Genomic DNA, 16,762 nt, shown 5'->3' with positions numbered 1-16,762 from the left:
CTAGCAACTGTAAAATAAATAACAATTAAAAAACGAAACCCATATAAGTTCACAACAAATTAAAACGCCTAGATCAACATTAACATGAAATTAGCTACAAACCTGGATAAACCGACACTATATTAGACTAAACTAATAAGACATAAGCTTCAAATCAAATTCCAAATAAAAAATTTGGATAAAACCAACAAAACCACACCTTGTTCCTGTTCTGTCTCCCTTCTCTTGCTTTTCTCTTTTGCCTACTCCCCACATTAAGCCTTTTTTTTCCTCATTTTTTCTCTTTTGGCTGCTCACTTAACCCCCATTTTTTTTTCTCTTCACTTTCCTCAATTTCCAGTCCCCCCTTTCTTCCACATCTATCCTTTTTTTACTCATTTTTTCCATCACTACTCTTGACACTAATTCTCCACTCTTTTTTATCTCTTAATTATTTCACTCAATCAAAACATGGGATCACATTTTCTCAAGCAGCCCAAAAAAACTGACCAACCCAAAATCAGAAAAACATCAAACTAAAACATACAATCACCATTGTCCAGCAGCAAACGATAAATTAGAAATACAAAACAAAGAAAAAAAAACTGAAACCGCAAAAACCCAAATGCAAAAAGAAACAAAAGGGTGTTGCTTTGAATGTAAACGGGGAAATACCTGAGCATCAGAAGAAGAGGACTTATCATTTTCTTCATTTGGAAGCGACATGACTCTGCTAAATGGGATTATAAACCTACCCAAAATATAGAAAATTTATTAGAAATCATCGCCAAACAAAAGAAGAAATCGTTTTTCAAAAGCAAATTTGATATTAAATCAAGAATTAAAGAGTATATGTATATCAGCTCAGAATTTATAAATATACAGATCATGTAATTGAATTGATTGAACTGAGAGAGAGAGAGGGACTTACCGATTGTTTCGAAGGGAGAGAGGGAAGTGATCGGAAGCTGCTCCCTTACTCTTTCTCCCTAAACCCATACCTCCATACCTCCCTTACTCTTTGTCGAAGAGGGGGGGGGGGGGGAGAGAGAGAGAGAGGAAAGGTGGGTTCGTGGTGAGTGGAAGGGATGAAAAGAAATCCCTGGAAATCAGCCTACCCCATACTTCTCCCTTACTCTCTCCCTAAACCCATACCTCACTGCCGAAAATCCTCTCCCCTCTCCCCTAAATCTCGGCGAACCTCTCCCTCCAACCCGTCAACCCTTTTGTCCCCCTTCCCTCTCTCTCCCCAACTAAAAGTCCAAATCCAGCCCAAACACTGAAAAACCGTTCTTAAGCCCAGTGACAATCATGTAAATAAACCAACTGTTTCAGGCGTAACTGCATGAATAAGACACAAACTGCAGGAAGTAAAGCTCATATTTTTAGCAGTGTTATTTTAACAACAATTCTTCAACTGGTGGATTGCCCCGATGGGTAGGGCATTTCTCTTAGTCCTTCTGCATTCCAGGTTCAAAGTTCCAACCATCCCTCGTACCAGTTTAAGCACACCAAATGCCAAATTTAGCATGTTCTGTCGTCATCCACCCAACCCCAGCAGATACTCATACAAAAATCAAACAGAACTTGCCAAATTCATCCTCTTAAAATACAAACGAAAATAGTTTATGATCACTAACCTCTTTGAATCGAATGATATTCGGATTCTTCAGTGATCTGTGGTTCATGATTTCCCTTTGAACATGTTCATCCATCTGCATCACCAAAAAATTAATAAATATATTTTTTTAAAATATAAAATTTAAAGGATAAGAATTGCGAAGATTCTTAGGGCTTAGTTTGGAATGAAATAGCTCATCTCACCTCCATATATTACCAAATCTTAGCCTATATGATTTTGCCAGAGCCAACTAATGTTGAATATTTATCTGTTGAATGTTCTACTACCATCAACATTATAAAGGTTTCTAATTGAATCATATGTTTAAAATCCAAGCATGAAAGCTCTACAGAGATAAATAAACAAATGTAAATAACTAATTAGGCAATACACAGTCTAATTGAATCGTCATGTAAATCCAATTTCAGTACCACCTTCTGCAGAAAGAAAACAAATTTCAATTAACAAATTGTTTTGGGAGAGAAAATGGAACCATTAATACAAATGCCAATGTTAGAAATCTGAGCCACTGAGATTTGTTAATGTTATAAATTCTATATTAATTATAATCCTTTAGAGAAAATCTCCAATATCCATTATCCAATTAACCTAATTGTATTAAAAACCTAGCAAATCTCCATTAAATTAAGCACATTTCACAGTGAATTATCCATCTTTTCACAGTAAAGCAATAAAAAGATCATGAGCGAGTAAATCTAGACCACTAGAATCAAAATTCCAACCATCAATAACCATAATTATAAATTTTGACAAACTTACAGTTGCAACAGCGTTTAACAATGATCAGGCAAAAACTGAATCTTTCGTGGAGCCGCAGATGTTCTATCAGAAAAAAAAAATGAATAATCAAATTAGTTGATTAAATTTACGGAAGAAAGAGAGATGAGGGGAACGGAGGAGAACAGCAGAAGGAGAGGAAATCAGATTCAGAGTTTGAGAGTCAATTGCTGAATTTAGATGAACTGACCTTTTCGATGGTGTCTTCGTGCACTGAGTGGAGTGTGATTCAAGGTGTTTTTCTGGTGTCTTCGTGCACTGAGTGGAGTGTGTTTCAAGGTGTTTTTCTGGTGGGAGAAATAATATATTATGGGCTTCACATCATTGGAGCTACTTTTGTAGCTTTTGGGAGAATAAAATTGAATGTGAAAGCTGCTTTTGATGTAGCCATTAAGGTGGTGCTTCAGCCACCGAAGCAAAAGAAGAAGAGATGGGGACAAAGGGAACAAACACACATAAAAATACATACATTGAAAATTGAATCCTTTTTTGTATCTATACACTGATAATTTGACATTCAATAGGGAAAACAAATCTATAATTCAGGCTTTCAAATACATTATAAACTCAATTAATGCAAACAAAGAAAGAGCATCACACCAAACAATTTCATCAACCCCAGAAATCTGATTGCCTCATCACTTCACAAAACAATATTTTTTTAAACAGATTGAAAGCAAGCACCACTAAACTCTAAAGTCCGCACACAGAACCCTAAAAAACCGCTATTTCCTCAAAATGAAAAGAGAACCAAGTTATCTAGTTACACCTAGGATCCAAACACATAAACAAAACCCTCTAAATTAAAAATGCTCTCCTTTTTCGTGTATTTATACTGATCAAATCATCCCCTTTTTTTAACCTTTTTGTACTCATAAAATAATAATAATATTACATCAGAAATACCAGAATTCTTAAGCATTTGGGTTTTCAACTGAGCCTATAGGTGTCAAATTCTCACAAGAACCACCAGAGTTTTCCTTAAAACTTTTCTTTATCTTCGTGAGAATCAGAAGAATAACTCGAGCATCCTCCTCCAATTAGATGCCTGCATAAAGCCCCCAACAAATTCAATTAGTGTTTAAAAATTAAAATATTCAATGCAAAGAGAGCTCAAGCTGCTTCATATTGTTCTGAAATTAGAGAGAGGGTGTGAGAGATCACTTGAGGACAGAGGGCTGAATGCCGGAGTGAGACTCAGCACGTCTCTTCCCTGCATATAAAAGATGCCAAATAATTATGCAACCGACTCCATAGACTTATAAACATCACAATTATAAATTCTGAAACTGAAATAAATTGAACAGACTATACACAAAGCATAAACAAATTCAGCATATGAACACCAAAACTTACCAAACTCATCTGCTTGCTTGAAGTTGGTTTTAGTCATTTTTCTACAATCTACTGCATAAAAAGGACCAAACTATAATGACAAACTATATATGTAATTTGCTATAATACCCAAAAAATTAAATTAAACTAAAAATTGAGTGGAAACCATGACCAAAGTGTAAAATTCAAGAAAACATCCAACCCCAGAGAAAAAAAAAATTCTTTCAGAAAAATCAAAGAAATTCAATCAGGTAATCGATCAATTAAGTACCTAATTCCTTGGATGCCTTGAATAAATATAACTCCCAAGATAAATAATTAACTGTCCAATATTATATTTTTCCTGTTTCTTTCTTCTTATTCTCGGGAAAGAAACAAACCCAAAAACAAATAATTAAAGGGAACATACAGAAAATATTGGGGAGGAGACATTATGTTTTCTTCAATGTTTTAAAAGGCTCGCCTCAGGGCACGCCTATGCGTCCTTTGAGGCTGGGCTTGAGGGTTGCCCCCTCTATTTTGAGGGAGTGGGCGGAAGGCGTCACCAATGGCGCCTAGGCGCACCTCAAGGCTCTTTTTTTTCTTTTCTTTTTTTTATTTTACTCCCAAACCCAAATTTTTGGTACGGTTTTAACTGCCTCATACCTCTTCCTTGCACTATTGTCTCTCTGCCTTTTTTTCTGATTTTTATTTTTTTTATATAAAGGATATATGTGCTCATTGTGCTTTTCATCCTCTATTTTATATATATATATATATATATATGTATATATATGTGTGTGCTCAAGATGATTATTGATTAATAATCTTTTTTTTTAATATAATATATGTATACGCTCAATGTATATATTAAAAAAATTTGGGCCTCACGCCTAGGCCGGGCCATCTCTCAGACGCCTCACTTACACCTCATGCTTTTAATACATTGGTTTTCTTTAACGTTATGGCTTGCAAAAGATACAAAAAAAAAAAAAAAAAAAAAAAAAAAAAAAAAGAGCAACATTATGTTTTTGGTCCTTTATTTTAGACAAAACAAAAAATAGTTGTTAGTCTTGGTACTTTAAATCAGATAACAAAAAGAAAGCATTTGCCCCTCTATGTATAAAAGCCCGACACACCCTTTGCAGAAGATCTGGAACAAAGAGCATTCATAGACATCATGGTTTCTGCTTTTATTTAAGCCATGTTACCAGACCACAACCTCCCTTATCACAAAATCTCAAATAAAATAAAATAAATTAGTGCAAAAGAGCCCAGCCATTTTTCTCTTCCACCCCTGCTCTGCCATTTTTCTCTTCCAATAGTAAAACATACTAAAGTAAAACAATAGCCCAAATAATTATTAAAAAAAAGAAAAAAAAATGAGAAGAATTTACATAAACCCAACAAAGATTAAACACTTACCCAGCTCCAAATTACCTTGTCATAAGCATCTCCTCCAAAGTTCTGCCGAAACAACGACAGATCAGACAGCGCCCAGCACAGAAACTTCACCCCGTCGTGCGTCACAACTGAATCAATGGCGTATCTCGTATCCTTACTCGATTTTATCATCGCCACATTCCTACACATTAAAAATAATAATAATAATCATAATAAATAAATAAGTATTAAATTTAAGGGGAATTTAGTACCGATTTAACACGACCTTACACAAAGCTTCAATCTCTACCCAAAATCTTCACAAATCAAACTTGGGTTTAACCAAAAATTTAAATTTACCTGCCGCTGTTGCCCTCCAACTTGATCCGGCGGAGTAGGGCGGTGGTTGTGCCGGCGAACATGGGACCCATGATGACATGGACCTCGCCGGAGGTAGAAAAGTCACTGGTGGGGGGAATGGAGGGCTTGAAGGAGGCCATGGATTTGTGTTCTTTTGTTTTCTCAATATTCCTCCATAACTCCCTTACTCTTTGTCGAAGGGGGAGAGAGAGCGAGGAAAGGTGGGTTCGTGGTGAGTGAAGGGGTGAAAATAAATCCCTGGAAATCAGCCTACCCCATACTTCTCCCTTACTCTCTCCCTAAACCCATACCTCACTGCCGAAAATCCTTTCCCCTCTCCTCTAAATCCCGGCGAACCTCTCCCTCCAACCCGCCAACCCTTCTGTCCCCCCGACTCAAAGTCCATATCCAGCCCAAGCACTGAAAAACCGTTATTACGCCCAGTGGCAATCGTGTAAATAAAGCGAAATTTAGGTTGAAATCAGCCCGGTGACAATTTTGTAAATAAACTGAAATCAATCCAATGTAAATTTGAACATCCGAAATGCCAGGCTAAAGACGTATTAAAAGTTAAACATGAATACAAATGCGGGTATCCATCTAGCTTTTCCAATGCTAGCGTACATTCATCTGTCAATTTTACGTGATAATTATTTCACACGGTCCAAAAATCTGAAATCCATAATTCTCCCTAAAGGGAAGGGTTAAGAAACATAAAAAATATGGTCTTGCTAAGGAAGGTAATGCAGGTTTTGAAGTACCATCTCGTGAACACACTTTACTTCTTCAACAACAGTTTTGAATGGCATATTCCTGAAGCTGTATCAGATGCAAAAAATAAGTTATTTTCACTCTCAATATTTCTTTCTCATTCATTCTTCTTTGTTTCTTCCTCCGTCTTACAACGATTCTTCGTCCCCCCTTTCCCTCATATACTTTCCTTTATCTCAAGCACCAAAAAGTAAAAAGTAAAAATTAAAAACAAAAAGCCAAGTAGTTATCAAACGTACCCAAGTTTAATAACTCTTGGCACCAAGTCTAGTTCAATGCATGTAATAAATAGATAAATAACGATTAAACCCATTACACATTCAACTTATCCAAATTCCTTCTGGTTTGCCATTTCAACTTATCCAATCCACAATTCAACCAAACGGGTGGTTAAAATTACAAGAAATTGGTTAATGGAGAGGGAAAGAAATATGATTTATGCTCAATAATCAACTACCCAAAAGAAGGATTTGTTCGCAGTATCTGAAGAACTTAAGCGAGGAGTGAGAGGAAATGAGATTAGGGTCCTGTGGCCGGAGACTTTGCTGTTTGTCAAAGGAAGAGGATAGGAGTGAGCGAATCTAGATCCTTTCTAGATTCTCTTTAGATCATCTTTGTGAGGATTCTAGATATTCAAGAATTCTATTCATTCATCGTATATCGTGCTGTCAGTTTTTGTCAAAGTACTATTTGTGTGCAATTTTAAATAATAAAATTTAAAATGATTTCTAACCGTATGCTATACGATAAATGGACAGAATTCACGAATACTCCTCTTTCGGATAAAGCAAAAGCCACAGTTGGTCTTCTTACAATTGACGCTGCTATGAAATTGGTGGCAGCCATGTGGCCCCCTGCACACCGCACAAGCAGAGTGTGTTTGATTTGATAGGAAAACAATGTGTGTCTCTCCCATTGGTTGGCTTTGGGAAATTTACGAGGGTTGTTCCAACAGGATTTCCTTCGGATTTTCTTTGTGAAGATTTCGGGAATTCGTGATTTGTATCATTTTATCATACATCGTGCAGTCAGTTTTCGTCAGGTACTGTTTGTATTCAATTTTAAATAAAAACAAATTTAAAATAATTTCTAACAATACGATGTACGATGAATGGACACAGTTCACGGATGCCCATGATCCTCACAAAGAAGATCCAAAGAGGATCCGGATTCGGGGTTGTTCACAGCATTTGAGTGACATTAGACCAGTGATATAATAAATAAGGGTACGGAACATGATACATACGAAACGACTTGAAGGCCGATATTGGTATCGAAATCAACATCATATTAATGTAACTAGCCTTCATGCACGCGCACGAGCTCGTGCAGAAGACAATTTTTTAATCACGGCATGCTACGCGCGACTTACACGTTTTAAATGTATTTATATGCGTGAATTGACAAAAGGAAAGTCAAATATTTGAAGTAAATGAATAATCTTAGATCATGCTAGAAGAAACCCCTCACAAACAAATCAAAGCAGCTGAATTCATATAATAAAATCGGTCTTTCAATTTCCATCTACATTCTATTGAATTTACATTAAGAATAGAAAAAAATAATATTTAATAAACAATTGATTGAATCATATTATTGCTAGCCAATTGTAAGGCTAAGTCTCATTAGTGTAGATAATATTGTTTGTTCAAAAAATAAAAAATATTTGACAACTAATTTAATCACATTATTATGCACGTGCAAAAGATATTTTTTTGTAACCGGCATTACACGCCTCTTAACATGTTTTGAAGGTGTTTAAAAATATAGAAAATAATATTTAATTAACAACTAATTGAATCACATTATTACTAGCCTGTTGTGAGGTACTAATTTAAAAAAAAATGTACAAAAAGAATTAATTATTAAAAAACACAAAATAACGAAAATACCCTTGCATTTTTTTGGTGAAGCTTGTGACCCCAAAAGGGGTTGTTGGCTTTATATATAAAGATATCAACGATATTTACTAAATGTAATACCAAAAGAAAATGGAGCTTTCATGAAAACCGCTTGAGCTAAGATTATTTTAACCAAAAATCAGGCTATAACTTTATTATTTAATAAAAAATAATTAAATATTAATGAAAAACTCTTAAATTTTCATAAAAATGACAAAAGAACTTAAATTTTATTGAAAAGAACACAATTTTAAAATAAAGAAGACCTGACGTGCGGGACCCATGCGTCTTTCACAACACTGTTTATAAAACATTATTTATGAAACTGAACGGTACTACACTATTTATTGGTACAGTTTCATAAATAATGTCTAGTTCTTGGTCCACTTTCATAAATAGGGCATAGTTCTTGATCATGTTTCATAAATAGTGCATAGTTATTTGGTCCAACTTCATAAATAATGTATGGTGGTTGATACAGTTTTATAAATAATGTCTTTTTCTTCATCCAGTTTCATAAATAGTGCCTAGTTCTTGGTCATGTTTTATAAATAGTGTCTAATTTTTGGTCCAGTTTCATAAAGAGTGTCCACCTATTGGTTTAGTTTTAGAAATAGTGCATAATTCTTGGTTTCGTTTCATAAATAGTGTCTACTTATTAGTCTATTTTCATAAATAGTGTACTATTTAGTCCAGTTTCATAAATAGTATATACTTATTGGTCAAGTTTTATAAATAGTGTCTAATTCTTGGTTCAATTTCATAAGGTTTGAAACTTAGACCCTGTTTGGTCCTATAAAAGCACTCATTGCCTCGAAAATGATGAACCAATAAGTGATCCTTTAAATCATAACCTTGAAAAGATTGTGTTCTCAGTAATTATTTCTAAAAAGCTGTTTTCAATTACCAAATTAAAATTCACTCACATTTTTTACATACCTACAATAATTAAATGTAGCTCTCCATCCAATTTCATCTTGGAGAAATTTTTCCTTCTGCACGTAATACAAGTGGTACAACAAATGTTATTTGGCGGGAAATTTTATTTTTTATGTTTTTAACACAAGAATCTCACAATTTATATAAAGATACGTGATGTACCACCCCGTGTTCAGGGCACATTAAAAAATCTCTCATCATCTTGACTAATATTGAGAAACGACACCACAAAAATAAAATTGGGGAATGTAATTTAATTGGGTAAAGTACAAAAAATTACCTCAACTATTGGCGTCAAAACACTTTCATACCTCATCTTTTAAAATTGACAATGTTATACCTCATCTTTAGAATTTGGTCTAATGTTATACCTCCGTTAGCTTGTCCACGAATTGGTCAGTTAAATGCTGACATGGCTTGATCCAGGGCCCAGATCCTCGCCTAGATGGATTCTACGTGGCACCACACCCAATGTTTTCCCGCCAAATGGCATCCACGTCAGAAAATATATTTGGTTTTTTTTTTTTTGGTAATTTGAATTTCAAAATTTGAATTTTCCTGCCAAAAAAAACCTGTGATATACCATTTTAAGCACAAATTATGTCATCCTTGACCTCAAATTTGAAAAATCTCACCCAAAAATAATGATATAACCACAACAACAACAAAACAAGTGTAATCAAGCACAAAATACTCATCATTTGCAAGAAAAATATGAAATAGACCAAATTAAGCATAAAACCTACTTAATTATCCAAAAATTGTTAAACATGTTAAAAAAAACTAACAGAATTCATCTAGCATCTCCAACCAACATTACAAAACCTACTGAATTCATAAAAACATGCTACATCATCCATTCAATTCACAAAAGACCTCTTGGATGCATAAAACATGTTCTAACTTTACAATTCCTTTACAAAAAACAACCATCTATGCAAAAAACGTGGTTGTGGCTGAGTTGGTTGGTATTTCTGTGCTTGGTGCCTTTGGATGATTCAGGTAGTGGATTGCTTGGTCTTTCTCTGCTTGGTGCTTCTAGGTGATTCAGCTATTGATTGTGATGCCTAAATCCAAAGTTCATTTAGAGACCAAGCAAGCTTTTTAACTAAATCCAAATGTTTTACAACTAAGGAAATGGTTAAGTTTTTACCTTTGTTTTCCTTGTCCTCTTTTTAGGTGCAGTTTGTCCTTGAGCAGATGTGGATGCCTACAAAGTAGAAAATGATATTAAAGGATTAATAGTGTAATACGATGTTAAAGGATCTTAAAAACCATATAAAGTAGAAAATGTTACATGTTTGTCCCTTGGAGGAAGATTTCTATGATGGGTTCTTGCATTATAACCTTCTTTTTTGTAGATGGTACATTTCAAAGTGCACTGCCTTTTCCTTCCTAGCTTAAGTGGCTAAGGAGAACCTTGAGGATTATTGGTTAGGTTTGTGGGAGTTTGTTCACCCTCATTGTCCCTCTCAGCAGCTTCCTTGTTTCTCTTATTCCTCGGCCTTCCAGGTTGCCTTGTATATGTAGGAGGCAATATTGGTGGTTTATCAGTTTCCTCCCACAAAGACATCCCATTCATCGACATTACTAAATGAGAATACACCTCCAAGTACCGCCTTCGAATAATAAGCATCGACATAGTCCTCTGGTTTTTCTCTCTAGAAATTTATGGCCGATATTACATGGTTGCATGGGATTCCTGTCAAGGCATACTTTCTGCAAGAACAGGTCTTCTCAACCAAGTCAACCATATATTGATCCCCCCTCCAGCATCAACTTGAAATTTAGAGCCCCCTGACCATTGTGCAATGCATCTGCCACTTTGAATTTTGGCTTCCTCCAACTTTTTCTTGATTTTAGGACAGAGATCTCCAACTTTGTTCACCAGTATATCCCTTCTCATCTGAATTCTCTTTATTAAGAATGTGTGAATAAGGAGCAACATGGTGACAATAGGTTTTTGTCTGGGTATAAGTATGACAACATTGAAACTTTCACAGAGATTGTTCAACAACATGTCACACTTGGGATGTGTTTCAAAATGGGACTTGCTCCAATGATGTGCAGGTAACTTCACCAACCAATCGTAGGCCTTTTCATTGAGCTTCTTCATATCCTCTATTGCTTTTTTGAAGTAAGGGACTGTTGTTGTTCTGGCTACTGACCATAAAGCATCCTTCAATGTTTTCCCTTTGAACAAATTTCTGAAGTTGGTATACAAATGTCTCATACAAAATCTGTGGTGGGAATTAGGAAAGACTTTTTTAAATGCCAGAATTAACCTCTTTTGCTGATCACTGATAAATGTTCATCCCCCTTGATTGACAATCCCAACATCAATGGCCAATAACTCTAAGAACCAAATCCAACTGGACTTATTCTCCATTTATACAACTGCATATGTTATAACCCATGTTTCATCATTTGGGTCAATGCCAACAGTACAAAGTAGCTGACCTCCATATACACTCTTTAAATGACACCCATCTAATCCTATCAATGGCCTGCACCATGACTTAAACCTCTCTTTACAAGCCCTCAAGCACACATATATCCTTTGGAACCTCCCCCTATTTAACTTCACATTCACTGTGCTTCTAGGGTTAGTCTTCTTCACTTCCTCAGCAAAGTCCCACAACTTTGTGTACTGCTCTGCATATTTTCCCTCAATGATCTTTAAAACCCTATCTAAAGCCCTGTAAGCCTTCCTCTTTGTACAACCGTGATTCCACTTTGATTCGACAGTTGCCAAAAAGGAATCCACAGGCCATGTGGGATTCAGTTTTATCCTGTCTATGTACAAATTAGTCAGCAAAGGGGACTTCATGTTCTTGTTTTCCTAAGTTCTCCCACATATGTGTTCATCAAGTATGGTCTTGATCTGTATGTTGTTCGAACCATACATTTTTCTAGTACAACACTTCCAAGGGCACCCTTTTGCACACTTTGCTATGACTTTCAATTTCTCATTCCTAGGAAAATGGATTTCTCCATATCCATTCACTAGGGAGTACATGATGACAGCTCGCTTGAATTGGACTTGATCCCTAAAAACAAGCCCGAGTGTAAAAGTGGGATTCTTCATGTCTGTTTTCTCATTGAACTCTGGAAATCGCTCATGTTTTTTGCCTCATTCATCATCCGAAGAGTGTACACTTTCAAGAGCATCAGAGTTATAGTCTGGATCATCAACCATATTTTGTTCCACATTTACATTATCAAATTCTTCTTCACTTTGCTCTTCTTCTCTTTCTCGGCTTTGCTCAGATTGCCTTGCACTTCTTTACTCAGATTGCCTTGCACTTCTTTGCTCAGAATCCCTTTCATCAAACTTGGAAAACACTAGGTTATCGGTATCACTCCCATATTCACTCTATTCAAAGTCACTATCATCTTCTTCAGTAGTTTCTTCATTCTATTCTTCAACATTCCCCTCCAAACTAATAGGTACATCAAAGAATACTTCAGTATCCCCCTCGCTTACATCCCCTTCAGTATCCTCTTCTCCTACCTCAGCCACAAATTTCCCCTTACTCTTATCTGGCCCTTCATAATTTTTCTCTTTTTGACCATTCCCTTCTTCAGCATTTATCTCTCCTACCTCACTCACACATGTTTGCACTACTTGAGATGTGCAACAATCATCCACTTCTGGCCCTTCAATAGCTAGTAAGCCTTTATATCTTATTGGTTTAAGTGTTGTTGGCCCAACATCCTCCTCTGAACTACTTATCTCCTCAATAACCACTTTACTTGGAACTGTGACTTCCATAAACTTCAGAAACTGTTGCTCTTGGGTTACGGCTTCTTTTGTCGTCAATTCTTCGATGTACATCTCAATCACTTTATCTCTTGGAACAAAATTCACATGGACAGAACATCGGAATCACTTTGAATATGCTTCAAACCATTGGAAAGGTCCATGTTGGGAATCTTGAAATAATAGTTCATGAACCACTCAATGTATCCAACTGCCTCCACCATATCATCTATCACAGGCAGTGACATGAGATCTTTATCACAGTTATCTATATATGTCAATTTTCCCCCAACGTACATGTCATAACTTATCTCCCCACCATGATGCAATTCAATAGAGAATAGTTTCGGAACAACTGAAATTCATAAAAACAAACCCTAATTAAAAGCCAACAACAAACATAAGCAATTGCATTTTAACCTTGTTGATGCACAAAACCGAAGGTCTTGGAACAATGTAAATCTGACCGTGAATCTGCAAGAAAGTAAATAACACAAGATGTATTGTTGTTTACCCCAAGGTTTGGGCTACGTCCACACTAATATTGTATTTCTGAGGGAGATAGAGCTCTGAATATTAGAGTGAGAGCTTTGAGAGGATGAGGGAGCTTACGACCTAAGCATTAGCCTTTTCTAATGAAGAGAGTGAAGAGTCCTTTTATAGAATAAGGGCTCCTCACTTATTACATATTTTCCCCTTCCTTTATTACATAATTACATTTAAGTCCTTCGAGTATTTGTACGAGATCTAAATACGGAGGCCTTAAGTATGGTACAAACAGTAGTCCCCCAAGTCTTCAGTCAAGAAAGTCTTTTGGCTGGAAACTTAAAATTCAGTCCATGTATGGGCCGAAGTAACTAGATGTTGTCTAGGTCTAATACTCAATATAAGGTGGTGCTCAATCTGAAATGATGCTCAACTAGAAGTAGCACATGTTACGAGACTGCTCGGCTTGTGGCTTATGTTGCCTTGGTTGGCTCGGCTTGTGGTGTTGAAGGTGAGGGAGTCCCTTTTATAGAATAAAGGTTCGCTCCTCAATACATAAATGATGGACTAGAGTTGATGCTCGCGGCGAGGCGATTGCTCAGTAGGCGGCGATGCTCTCTAATGATGGTGAGGGAGTCCTTTTTATAGAATAAGGGTTTACTCCTCAATACATAAGTGATGGGCTGCTCTCTAATGAAAGTGAGGGAGTCCCTTTTATAGAATAAGGGCTCGCTCCTTGATACATGAACAATGGGTGCTCTCTAGTGAAAGTGAGGGAGTCCCTTTTATAGAATAAGGGCTCGCTCCTCAATACATAAGTAATGGGCTAAGTCCCCCAAGTATTTTTTTTCATGAGGCCCAGTTGAGGCCCAATATATGGTACATACTGTAGTCCCCCAAGTCTTCGGTCAATAGAGTCTATTGGCTGGAGACTTCAAATTGAATCCATGTATGGGCCGAAGTGACGGTTGTTCGGAGGTGGTATTTGTATACCCTGCACTGAAGCTTTGTAGGTGAAGCTTTGCAAGTGAAGCTTTTGAAGCTGAAGCTTTTGTAAATGATGCTTTGAAAGTTGGAGCTCTTTAAATGAAGCTTTTGAAGCTAGAACTCTCTAAATGAAGCTTTTGAAGCTAGAGCTCTGTAGAAGAAGCTTTTGAAGCTAGAGCTCTATAAATAAAGTTTTCGAAGTTGGAGCTCTGTAAATGAAGCTTTTGAAGCTGATTGACATGAGTGATGCTCATGAATGTTTATATGAGTGATGCTCATGAATGTTGACATGAGTGATGCTCATGAATGTTAACATGAGTGATGCTCATGAATGTTGACATTAATAATGCTCATGAATGTTGACACGAATGATGGTCATGAATGTTTATGTATGATTGACATGAGTGATGCTGATGAATGTTTATGTATGATTGACATGAATAATGCTCATGTATAATTTTGAAGTACTGGACGTACTTTTGATCACCTAGTGGGTAATAATAGCGGCAAGCTACCGAATAATTTTGGAGTACTGGGCGTACTTTTGATCACCTGGTTGGTGGAAATAGTGGCAGGTTGCCGAATAATTTTGGAGTACTAGGCGTACTTTTGATCACCTGGTTGGTGATAACAGAGGGTCTGGCTCTTTTGGGTATACGGGCATTTGCCCTCCACATGACATTGCAGCCCATTATTTTGGGCTTGCCGTTTTTTTATTTTTTTATTTTTTAGATTACCCTCTGATGGGGTTATACAGATATCTCTGAAAGATACGAAAAATAAATTACATCATTCAAAAATAAGGAAAGTAAATCACATCATTCTGGTGAGGTGTTTATTCCTTACTTTTGCAGTGTCGCCATGTGCTCTCGCAGAGGAAAGCCTCTCTTTTGCTTTCTGCTTTTTCTCGGTTTTTTATGCTTTGCTTTCACTTTTGTTTATGTTTTTCTGCTTTGTCTCCCACTGCTTTTCTGCTTTTCAAAACTGCAGGGGTTAGATTTGTTCTGCTTGCTGGGATGAAAAAGTAGGGAAGCATGATAGGAAAGCCACAAAGTTGCACTACTGTCACCAGCCAATTGCCTTTTACTTTTCCTTTTCTCTTTTTCTTTTATTCCACTTTTGCTTTCTCAGAAAATGATTTGCTACCACCCTGTAAAGAAGATGCAGGGAATGGGTCGCGACTGAGCACTTCTGGATGGTACTGCAACCCATAGAACCTCCTGGCCGAGCTCTCAATTGCAGCCACCGATCCCTGCTGGCTCCCCGCCACGACCTTAACACGAAACTATTTGCCAAGCTCCTGGGCCTGTAAAAGCAACATTTCAACTGCAGAGGATGACCCATACGTCAGAAGAACATCACCATCCCTGATTTTGCTAACTGCATGCTTGACCATCACTTTATAAGCAAGTATGATCTTCTCGGATATAAACCGTTCAATATCTGACTGGAGAGATGCTTTTGCTTCTGACTCGGACATAGTCAAAGGTAGCTTGGCAATTCGACTATTTAGAAACTGCATTGCATTCCCCATGGTGATTGAAAGCGGCCAACTGGGGTTTCTCGTCAGTGCAATGTATAACCGATATCTTTTCTGCAACAGTAATGCTTCGCTGGTGGTTGGAAATTAAGAGCAGTTGATTCTGGGATCTCCTTATGTCCAGAAGTGAGTGTCTCTTTGATAACAGTGTTACTCAACACTCGATGCCGTGCAGACCTCTTCCCGAAACTCCATATGCGCTTGTCACTCAATCTTACTCTCAGGAGCTTCGGCATCATTGTTGTCCGTTGAATCCTTACCGCAAGTGATAATATTTAAGCAAGAGGTAAATTTCCCCATTTTTTCTTCTTTCACTTCTCTCTCTCTTCGTTTCTGCTCTCTCTTTACTTCTGACAAAAGGGGACAGTCAGTGCGGAGCTCCGCAGATAGAAGGTTGCGCTCCTCGACGGTCAGCTCGACGACCGGAGTCGAACCAACTACCAGCTTCTCCACGAACTGGACCATCTTCTCACAGCGCTCCGCTTACTCGGAGAGCTTCGCCAGGTACACGTACTGCTCCCTGGTGAGGTTATCAGGGACGAAGGAAAAAGATCTCGCCGCTGCTACGCATGCCGTAGAGGCAGGAACTCATGTATAAAATTTGTGAAATTAAGACGAAAGTGCTCTTCATCGCCTGACCATGCTCGTATCTGCTGTTGAGCAGCTCCAAGTAATGGCTTCAAAACGACAATATAAAGAGGCAGCTGCACAGTTGGAAGCTGTGAACCAGTTATGTAGCCATTTTGAAGCTTACAGGGATATTCCAAAAATCACCGAGCTAAGGGAAAAAATTAAGAATATCAAACAACAAATATTGGGGCACATGTGTCAAGATCACATGACTGAAATGGCGGGGATTTAGACATGTGTGGAGGTTAAGGGAGAAGTGGAGGTGTTTTTCCAGGAGCTTTTAGATATTG

At 37.1% G+C, this 16,762-nt stretch overlaps 2 protein-coding genes across 2 annotated transcripts in view; both read right to left on the bottom strand.

The window, feature by feature from the left end:
• Positions 1–16,762, bottom strand: part of LOC126589686 (receptor-like protein 3) — a 166,422-nt gene that overhangs the window by 135,280 nt on the left and 14,380 nt on the right. The gene's annotated exons all lie outside the window — the stretch shown is intronic.
• On the bottom strand, positions 4,972–5,595 carry LOC126590427 (thymidine kinase a-like). Its single transcript, XM_050255891.1, has 3 exons — positions 5,456–5,595; positions 5,153–5,297; positions 4,972–5,046 (listed from the first exon to the last, which is right to left on the bottom strand). Exons 1-3 carry the CDS (start codon positions 5,593–5,595, stop codon positions 4,972–4,974), a joined length of 360 nt encoding a protein of 119 aa, XP_050111848.1.

Source organism: Malus sylvestris, chromosome 11 (assembly GCF_916048215.2).
Source record: "Malus sylvestris chromosome 11, drMalSylv7.2, whole genome shotgun sequence".
Taxonomy (NCBI): domain Eukaryota; kingdom Viridiplantae; phylum Streptophyta; class Magnoliopsida; order Rosales; family Rosaceae; genus Malus; species Malus sylvestris.
Note: the sequence above shows the minus strand (reverse complement) of the source record. Positions and strands in the feature narration are given on the sequence as shown.

What these genes read in the sequence shown, in the direction of transcription:
- LOC126590427 (XM_050255891.1), bottom strand. Translation starts at nt 5,595, where the DNA reads ATGGCCTCCTTCAAGCCCTCCATTCCCCCCACCAGTGACTTTTCTACC. An exon ending in TTGGAGGGCAACAGCGGCAG is followed by an intron (nt 5,298 to 5,455) that starts GTAAATTTAAAT and finishes TTTAATGTGTAG; the next exon opens with GAATGTGGCGATGATAAAAT. An exon ending in GAGGAGATGCTTATGACAAG is followed by an intron (nt 5,047 to 5,152) that starts GTAATTTGGAGC and finishes GTTTTACTTTAG; the next exon opens with TATGTTTTACTATTGGAAGA.